General features: G+C 37.3%; 1 protein-coding gene across 1 annotated transcript in view; it reads left to right on the top strand.

The window, feature by feature from the left end:
- LOC111058459 (facilitated trehalose transporter Tret1-2 homolog) overlaps positions 1-10,542 on the top strand; it is a 50,779-nt gene extending 40,237 nt beyond the window's left edge. The window contains exon 2 of the mRNA XM_039429291.1: positions 7,851-10,542. Within this exon, the coding sequence (XP_039285225.1) occupies positions 7,851-9,271 (1,421 nt within the window). The 3' untranslated portion in view covers positions 9,272-10,542. The remainder of the gene's footprint in view (positions 1-7,850) is intronic.
- Positions 10,543-10,802: the final 260 nt, after the last annotated feature.

Here is a 10,802-nt window from a genome sequence, read left to right as displayed (position 1 = left end):
ATTTGGGAATGGAATAGATTTGGCCAAGCCTGTTGTTCCTTCCTAATCATATTTATATGATTTGTGATTCTGTCACGAATAAATAAATAAAATAATTTGGAGATCTAAATCATTCCCGTTCTTCGGTTGGTAATCAAAATGTTGATATGTTCCGATGTGAACAAACGAATGAACACAACCCTACTCTCTCTTATTATAAGATGTTTACGGACCACTTCCATACAGCCAAGACACTCTAAAACATCCTCCTAGTCTCATGACAGACGGTGAACCCGGCCGATACAGAATTCAATTTGGAAGCAGTTGTAATGGGTAGACTAGGGTCCGGGAACATGTCCATAATATATGATAGATAGACTTTGGATGTGTCTCAAAAACCCTTCATACACCCCTCTGCCCTTGAAAAGGGCCGTCCCCAACAAATGTGTGCCCCCTCCCACACCTTCTCGGCCCTTTCCGCACCTTCCCGCCCCTACAAGAATCGCTATTCGTTGCAAAACGATTACGTGCTTCGAATTATTATGCCTGGAGGCAACTGGGAAGGAATTGACTTACACATACTGCTGCTTCTTCTCTAGTGAAAGCAGAGTGAGAAGATATAGTGAGAAAGATACAGTGAGTAAGAAAATATAATGAGGTCCAATTTTGAGATCAATAACCTTTTAGAAGTAATTATGTAATGAACTGGTGAGAGAATCTGCAACCAACAGAAAGAATACGATCAAAACGGCAAAAGTTTATCGAAAACGAACAAGAAAGTGCACATTTTCAAAAATATTTAGAAAAAACATTGAATTCAATATCATGAAAAATGCATTTGATTATAGTGGGGTCCACGTTATAATGGCAGTGGAGAAAGATAGGAGAAAAACGTTGCCGATCCTCTGTCTTGTCAAAAGTTTATCGAAAACGAACAAGAAAGTGCACATTTTCTAAAATATTTTAAAAAAACATTGAATTCAATATCATGAAAAATTCATTTGATTATAGTGGGGTCCACGTTATAATGGCAGTGAAGAAAGATAGGAGAAAAACGTTGCCGATCCTCTGTCTTGTCAATGCCTTCTATGAGGGGTAACTGATACCGGTTTATTGATGTAATATTAACTGTTTATTCTCGTTTAAAATCATCAATTATAATTTATCAAGCAAGAAATTATATTTTTCAATGATTTCATGATGAATTTTCATTCTCAAAATCAAATATTTTGTTAATTAATTATCAATTCTACATTGTTAAAAGACGATCTGGCAACAGAGCAAAGCGAGGAAGAAATAGCTCTATCTGCTTCGTTGGATGATAGACAAGGATAGCAATACCATTGCTAATCAAACACTGCCATTATAACGTGGACCTCACTATAGTAAAAGCAAACTGAGAAGATAGACGAAGCAGGGGAAGAATAGGGGAAGACTTAACAGAAAAACATGGGTTTTCAGTCATTATCCGCCATTTTTCTCAAGAATATTACGGAGCTCCTAAAATTTTCCCAGAAATGAGACTCATGTCAGTTGATAGGGCTTATAAATAGCTATCCATGGTATAAATTTTAAGGAAATCGTTAGAGCCGTTTCGTGGAAAACGTGAAAAACATGGTTTTTTAGTAGTTATCCGCCATTTTTTCCGCCATCTTGAATTGAATTTTATTGAATTTCTTATTGTTAGATCCTCATGGTATGAGGACCTCAAGTTTGAAATTTCAAGTCAATCGGTTGATTAGGAATGGAGTTATCGTGTTCACACACACACACACAGACCAACACCCAAAAATCATGTTTTTGGACTCAGGGGACCTTGAAACGTATAGAAAACTTTAAATTGGGTACCTTAATTGTTTTGGAAAGCTGTACTTTCCTTACCTATGGTAATAGGGCAAGGAAAGTAAAAAATTACGGTGGGAGGGAGAGGCCAAATGAGTGGGAAAGGACAAGAATGGGAAATAGAGAAAGCTGAAGATTTTTATGAAATGAAAATGAAGTGAAAATGATTAAGGACTGAAATGTCTGTGAAGTGAACAAGACTTAACCCATTTCGGACTATGTGTAACCTTATTTAAATTTGGGAGAGGAATAGCACAAGGTTACCTTATTTTTTCTCTCCCTATCATTTTGATGATGTACTTATTGTATGAATCAATAAAGAATGAAGAGCCATTACACTTTCAATAAAGAGAGAAATAATATGAATTGCTCTCTTCATCTTAAGCCTGGAATGACAAAGTTAGGGCGCAGTCAATCTCTCTCACACTCAAATGTATGTGGAAAGGAAAAAGTGAATGTCGTGAATAGATAAGAAAAAGACAACGGAATGAAAAAGGAGGAAAATATGGTTAACCAAGACAAATCACCGAAGGAAAATAGGGAAAGTGGAGGATTCAGAAGAAAGGATTATAGAGAAGAAGGTAAAGGATAACACGGAGAAATAGAAGAAGGAGAATGAGCATTTGCTTTGCTTGGGGAAAGGTGAGAATTGGATAAGGAGAGAGATTGATTGATTATATGCCTTTATTAGGGCGGAGTTAGGACTCTGGTCCTCTCTGCTACACAACCCTTTACAAAAGAAGAAAAATTTACATAAGAAACAGAAAAATAGATTACATAAGAATATAAGTAAATAAAACTCTTAATCAAAATACAATTATATATATAACTAGCCGTCAGGCTCGCTTCGCTCGCCATATCCGTCTAGCCAGGGGACTCAGCCCCCTGGACCCCCGACTGGATCGTCCAAGAGTGAAATCAGCAGGCTCGCGTTGAGCATTTTTATCATATGTTAGGACGATCCAGTCGGGGGTCCAGACTAAACGTCTCGCTAAACGGATATGGCAAGCGAAGCGAGCCTGACGGCTAGTACTACAATATTCCCAGGAATAGCTCTGATTGAAGTAGCAGTGCCCAATCAATTTTTCCGCGATAAATGCATTTCAATCTTCAACTTGGTGCCAACCTAACAAAGTCAACTCAACTTAATGCCAACCTGACAAAATTGTTAATTTAGTTACCAGTTAACAACTGTTTCGAAGAGGTACTTTATCTAGATTATAGTTCTATATTAACATATGGTATGGACATTTCAATTATAATTAAGAGATTGGAATAAGAGGAATATACATGCTAAAAGACGAACTTTAAACCCTCAAAAACCACCCTTAGAGTTAACATTTCCCAACTTTGGAACTTAAGGTCCTCACGATATAAGTATCCGACACGAACAATTTCGATCTGATGCAATTCAAATGACGGCTAAAATGGCAAAAATGTTGTCAAAAACAGGGTTTTTTGCAATTTTCTCGAAAACGGCTCCAACGATTTTGATCAAATTCATACCTAAAATAGTCATTGATAAGCTCTATCAACTGCCACAAGTCCAATATCTGTGAAAATTTCAGGAGCTCCGCCCCATCAATGCAGATAGAATCCCAATTATCAGGCTTAGATACAATTGAAACAAAAAAATCAAGTGGAGTAGATGAGCATGAAAATCTCTACAATTAATGTTCAGTAACATTTTCACCTACAATTGAAAATAAGCTTTAAATTCGAGAAATGTGATTATTCAATTGCAATTATTGTTGATTCTATTAAATCATTCACTATGAAAAGATAGCAGACCTCATGTGTGTGTCTCCAGCGTTATTGCCCTGTCACCAGCTGGCTCAAATCTTCGAATAGTAGACTTGAGATGCGCGAGAACACTAGCGTCAGGTGATCAATTTTCATAACGGCAAGGAAAGTTGTGTGAGTGCGCCACACCAGATTTTTTATATATAGATAAAAGAGAATTTTAAACTTAATTTATTGATACAATTGAGAGAGTGTGAGAAAAAAGGACGAATTGTGAAAGGAGAGAAAGAGTCTGATGAGAAAGGAAAAATTGTAAGAGGAAAAGCGGCTGTGGATATTTTTGTGTCCAGTATAGTGATAGCAGAGGATATGAACGGAAGCAAAGTCGTTAGTTGTGAAGCTCGGACTCTGAAGGAAATATTAAGGTTGTGTGGTCAGGAATCATGCGGCAAGGGAAAGAAATACACTCTTCTCTGGGCTTCATCGATCATGTCTGCAAACGGATGTGCTTTACTGTATCATACGTGATCGTAAATAAACGCAATAAGTTATATTTCTGCAGAGAAGAGACCCGTTGAATTTGTAATGGGAGGAAATGCAGTGTATTAACTGTGATTATTTCACACAGATTCATCTTTTATCCATTATTCTATAATATCGGGGTCCGAGCCTCGCTCTGGAGTGTAAAAGCATAAAAAAATTTTTACGAAAGAAAGAATTATAATAACATTCATAGTTCATACAGAAATGTTCTATCTAATCACAGTAAATTGATATTAATTCCCAGAGGAATGCTAAAATCTCCCTCACAAAGGCCCGGTTGCACAAAAACCAGTTAAATATTAATCCTGATTAATTTCACGTGAACCAAATCAGAGAAAACCATTTCAGAAAGTTGGATCTACTGGAATTAATCAGGATTGAAAATAGCCCGGCTTTTTCTGCAACCGGCACTAAGTACCTGATTGAATGATAACAAAAGTTCAACAGCTGAGTCATAATTTTGACACAGTCCACCACACAGTGAACTCGCTCACTGACTTCCATCACCAACAGACGACGAAATAGTAATTATTATCAGCTGTTTTTCCAAGGATGGATAATAATTATCCTTTTAATGTCCTTCAGCGAGTTTTTCCAGGGATGAGACCTAGTGCAATCGAATCTTTATATTATAAACCTACTATATTCTGAATTTGGTGAGAATCGTTAGAGCCGTTTTCGAGATCCGGTGAATAAAAACATCTAAACATATGAACAGAAGTTGATCGTTTAATAGTATGGGATATTTCAAGTTCATTCGGGTATAAACTTGCTAAATAGATTATCTTTCGATGCTGACAAAAACTTGCGTAATCAAAACCACTACGAATATATTGAAACAATTTTTAAGCAACAAGAAGGTTTGGCAATGGAATCACCACTTCCAAGATATTTAGCAAATTTATATTGTATCTATAAAATTTATATTTGTATTGTTTATACTTAATATCAATTAAATGTGCTTCTCCAAATTATTTTGAAAAAATATTGTATATCATTGAGTAGATAAGAAAATTATGAATCTATCGATTCAATTTGGAAAACAAAATGAAATCTTGTTTTATTATTATGAATTTATTTATTCTATTCTATTTCAAGAAAGCACAGGTTATTGTATTGTCTTAATACAATAAATTGATCAAGTAGACTTGGATACACAAACACAATACACAAGCATTCTTGTAATCTTCATAGATATCTTCAAAGTAGTAAGAGTATAGTGATGTCCACGTTATAATGGCAGTATTTGATTAGCAATGGTATTGCTATCCTTGTCTATCATTCAACAAAGCGGATAGCGCTATCTCTTTCTCGCTATGCTCATAATGTCTAGTTAAATAGCTTTATTTGGAGGATTTGGGAACTGATTAGTACCCCTGATAATCGGTGCACCAGATTTAGCCTGGTTTACACCGATTTGAACTCAAATCATGTAATCTTTTAATGGTCGAACAGACGTAGTAATACTCCATTTTCTTTCTCTATTCCTCTATTTTTTATTGATTCATATTATAATGAGTACATCATCAAAATGATAGGGAGAGGAGAAATAAGGTAACCTTGTGCTATACCTCTCCCAAATTTAGATAAGGTTACACATAGTCTTGTTCCATTCGAGATATGGGCATAGAGAAGGACTCTGAGGATGCCGTGGACTGATCACGTTACAAACATTAAGGTTCTAAGGAGAATGGGGAAAGCCATTGAGAAAATCACCACTAATTAATGCAAAAAGATCCAGTATCTGGGACATGTAATGAGAAACGACGTAAGATATTCTCTATTACAGGTGATTCTCCAAGGAAAAATTTTTGGAAAGAGGGGCTCAGGTAGAAGAAGAATTTCTTGGCTAAACAACATCCGATCCTGGTGTGGAAAAAGCTCCATAGAAGTATTTCGTATTGCCGTGGATAAAGTGAAAATCTCCATGTTGATCGCCCATGTTTGAGCGGACAGGCACAATAAAAAGAAGAACACATAGTCTGAAGTAGGTTAAGTCTTCAATGAATTTCCATGGATTCACTTTTATGAATTTTCCGAGCTGCTATACTCGTTATTTCTACAAGGAAGATATATACCAGTTATTTATACATATGTGTATTTAATTTCCCAATTATATGTTATATTTCATATTCAACTTCTATTTTTCAGTAATATGTGAGTGCATTTCTATAAATGATGCATTGTTATGCAGGTGTTTTTCACGATGCATGCACACCTATAATATAAGTGCTTTATATATTTTTATATTCAATCATCCAATTATCTTTATACTGGCAGGTAACCCGTGCTCCGCGAGAGTCCATTTGAAAACTTGACAAACTAAAGACTTGAAGATTTGAAACAGGCCTATAACAATCCTCGGTTGATTAAGAATCTATATGCAAAATTTCAAGTTAATCAGTCCAGTAGTTTAAACCATAGAGAAACAATAGCGTAAGTAGATATCCCATGGTATAGGGAATTTATGTCGCAACTTTTACTGTTATCTCAAGCCGATTACTGTCGATTATTGTCAATTTTCACTGTTTTGTTGGAGTGATAGTGTATGGAAGGCACAATTTGAGAGACTACAAGCGTCACACAGCTGCATAGGAAAGAACTATGTGAACTATCGGCTTGGGATAACAGTAAAAGTTGCGACATAAACGCCCTATACCATGGGATAGGTGTTTTTTAGCATTATTTACACCGGTTTCAACTCAAATCATGTAATCTTTTAATGGTCGAACAGACCTAACACTTCATCTTCTTTCTCTATCCCTTCATTCTTTATTGATTCATACAATAAGTACATCATCAGAATGATAGGGAGAGAAAAATAAGGTAACCTTGTGCTATTCCTCTCCCAAATTTAGATAGGATTACACATAGTCTTGTTCCATTCGAGATGTGGGCATACAGAAGGATTCTGAGGATACTAATTTGAAAAAGTCTAAGAAATTGTCAAAAAACCACAGATTTATTGATACTTAGAAAGACCGGTATCAGTTAAAGTAAAAATCGCCATGTTGATCGCCCATGTTTGTAGCGGACAGGCACAATAAAAAGAGCACATAGTCTAAAGTAGGTTTAAGTCATCAATGAATTCTCATGGATTTACTTTTATGAATTTTCCGAGCTGCTATACTCTTCATTTTTGCAAGGAAGATATATACCAGTTATTTATACATATGTGTATTTAATTTCCCATAGTTATATTTCATATTCAACTTCTATTTTCCAGTAATATGTCAGTGCATTTATAAATGATGCATTAATAATAATACTGAGGGTGATACCCACATAAGCTCTTAGGCTTGTATATGGGTAATGAGTGAGAGGGATGATGATGAGAGATGACGACTATTTCTTAGGTAGTCGGGACCGTTGGCTTATCGTCTCCTCCGAAAGACGGGGTGGCCCTTTTTAGGTAGCCGGGACCAACAACTTATCGTCTCCTCCGGAAGACGGGGTAGCCGTATCTATGTGATTGTGCTGTGGTCAAAAACGTTTGCTCCGTCGAGATTCGAACTCGGGTTCTTTTGATTATTAGACCGGTGCGTTATCACTTACTCCAACGAGCCACCCGTTATTACACGATGCATGCACAGGTGCATATTATCAAAGAGAAACAATAGCGTAAGCTATTGTTACACTATTGTTTCTCTATGATATTATACAGATGCTTTATAATATATTTTTTTATACAATCATGCAATTATATTCTATATTCCATCTTCAATTTATTATCTATGTTGCAGGTAACCTGTCATCCCTCTGCATCGGCATGATGCTCGGCTGGACATCGCCAGTCCAACCACTCTTGATGTCCGAGACGCCTCCAGTCGGGAACTACTCACTGACTCGAACCGAGGTGTCCTGGATAGGATCCATGAACTTCATCGGCGGCGCAGCGGGAACCCTCTTCTGGGGCAAGGTCAGCGACGCCCTGGGCCGCAAAATGGCCGGCTGCCTGATCGCCTTCCCCTTCACCCTGGGCTGGATCCTGATGCTGGTCGGCACCGACTTTGTGTGGATCGTCGTGGCGAGGTTCGTGACTGGCGTGGGGTGCAGTGGCGCAGTCATCAACACACCCCTCTACGTCGCTGAGGTGTCGGAGGACAAACGACGGGGTGCCCTGGGGTCCTGCTTCATGATGTTCCTCAACCTGGGCGTGGTGGTCTCCTACACCATTGGATCCTTCACTAGCTACCACACCTTCACGTCCATCTGTCTCTCAGTACCAATCATCTACTTGTCTCTCTTCTTCTGGCTTCCCGAGTCTCCAGTATCTGCGTTTGTTCGAGGGAAAAAAGACGTAGCCGAAACATCCCTACTATGGTACCGAGGGAATGATTCAGTTGCAGTAGCTAAAGAAATATCCCGTCTCCAGGCGAGAGCTGATAGCATCAAGAATAACCGTGCATCGTTCCTGAGTCTGTTCTCATCAAGAGGCACCATCAAAGCTCTCATAATCGGTATCGGGTTCTCGTTTGGACAACAGTTCTGTGGAATTCTAGCTATACTCACTTACAGTGTCATGCTTTTCAAGGAAGCTGGTACTGAGCTGTCTCCATTCACCGGTGCCATCATTGTGGGACTTCTACAACTGTGTTCCTCGTTCGTATCTTCTCAACTAGTGGACAAAGCTGGGAGAAAGGTACTCCTTGTCACCTCCTACACTGTCATGTCACTAACACTCCTAGCTTTAGGACTCTACTTTGATGTGAAAACCTACGATAGGTTCGACCTCAGCGAATGGAGTACGATACCAATCTGGGCAATGTCTATCCATGTCATCTTCTACTCAATTGGAGCCGGTCCGGTTCCTTTTGTAGTCATCTCGGAAACTTTCCGGCCGGAAATCCGCGGTATCGCAGTTGCGATCGTCATGTTCTTCAGCACGACACTGTCGTTTGCGAGTGTACGACTGTTCCCGATCGTTGTGGAACTTGTGGGTCTCCACGGCTGCTTCTGGTCCTACGCTGCCTCCTGTATACTGCTAACATTTTTCACAGTTGTCCTGGTTCCCGAAACTAAAGGCCGTTCCCTGCAGGCCATCCTCAAGGAACTGGAGGGAGAAAAGCAGGAGAGTGATGCAGAGGGTGCAGATGCTGAATTGTGCACTGTTAAAAATATCAGAATTGTCAAGTCGAATAAGACAAACTCCAATGTGAGATGACATGATAAATTCCTCGATATTGTTATGATAAATCCACCGAAATTTTTGAATAGACTGTCCTTTATGATAGTTTAACGTGTATGTAAACTTTCGTGTAGGCTATTCTATAGTGAGGTCCACGTTATAATGGCAGTGTTTGATTAGCAATGGTATTGCTATCCTTAACTATCATTCAACAAAGCGGATAGCGCTATCTCTTTCTCGCTTTGCTCTATTGCCAAAAACTACACAACATCTAGAAGAAATTGAAATTAAAATATATAGTATACATGTAGACATTTGAGACTCATGAACTTTATATGTGTTGTGTATCTGTTATACGCTAAATAAATAAATTGCCAGATCGTCTTTAAACAATGTAAAATTGAAAATCAATGAAGAAAATACTTCATCCTAATTATGAAGTTATTGAAAAATATGATTTCTTGCCTAATAAAATATAATTGATTATTTTAAACGAGAATGGACCGTTAATATTGCATCAATAAACCTGTATCAGCTACCGTCTATAGAAGGCATTGAGAAGACTGAGGATCGGCAACGTTTTTCTCCAATCTTTCTCCACTGCCATTATAACGTGGACCTCACTCTAGATGTAGCGATAATTGCTCATTTCGATTTCAACTACTTCTTGACAGCTTTAATGAAATTATAGTTTCAGTATTTGAATATAAGTACTTAATAGTTCAGTGTACTCTGCAGAATAGAGTTTGAACACGAACAATGATTAATTGTAGTTTATTGCAAATTTCTTGTTAATTGAGTGCCGGTTGTACAAAATTTATTCAAATTATAACCGTGATTAATTCCACGAGAACCAATCAGAGAAGCCGTCTTTTCAAAAACGCCTTCTCTGATCGGTTCTCGTGAAATTAATCACGGTTAAGATTTAACCGGCTTTTGGGCAACCGTGCCTCAGTTTGAGTTTAAACTTAATAATTGAGCTTAAACTTATTAATTATTATTATTTGTATTGTAATTGATGAAATAATATACTGTGAAATATAAGTATATCAAGTTGCATACAGACTTATGTGCCACGAACTCACGCGTTGCACTTTTCATCAGCTGATGCTATTTTTATCATAATCTGTTTCATACAGAAACATTAATATACAGATAAAATAAGCTTATGAAAATTAAGATGTGCGTATTATCATAGAGAAACAATAGCATAAATAATCATCCCATGATATAGGGCGTTTATGTCGCAACTTTTACTGTTATCTTAAGCCGATTACTGTCGATCATTGTCGATTTTTACTGTTTTGACCGGGTAAGAGTGTATGAACGGCACAATATTGATTGATTGATTGATTGATTGAGTACTTTATTTATGTAGATTACAATATATACTGGCTTATACACTTATATACAATAGCTTACAATACAGCAAAATTATAGATGAATTTACATAATATAGACTAAGAAAATAATTATTGAACTGTATATGATATGAAAAAGTAATTTGTAATATAATAACTATAGATAATTATATTGTTATGCATCTACATAATTGACGGGGCTTGGA

The sequence above is a fragment of the Nilaparvata lugens genome, chromosome 5, assembly GCF_014356525.2.
Source record: "Nilaparvata lugens isolate BPH chromosome 5, ASM1435652v1, whole genome shotgun sequence".
In the NCBI taxonomy this organism is placed as follows: domain Eukaryota; kingdom Metazoa; phylum Arthropoda; class Insecta; order Hemiptera; family Delphacidae; genus Nilaparvata; species Nilaparvata lugens.
Note: the sequence above shows the minus strand (reverse complement) of the source record. Positions and strands in the feature narration are given on the sequence as shown.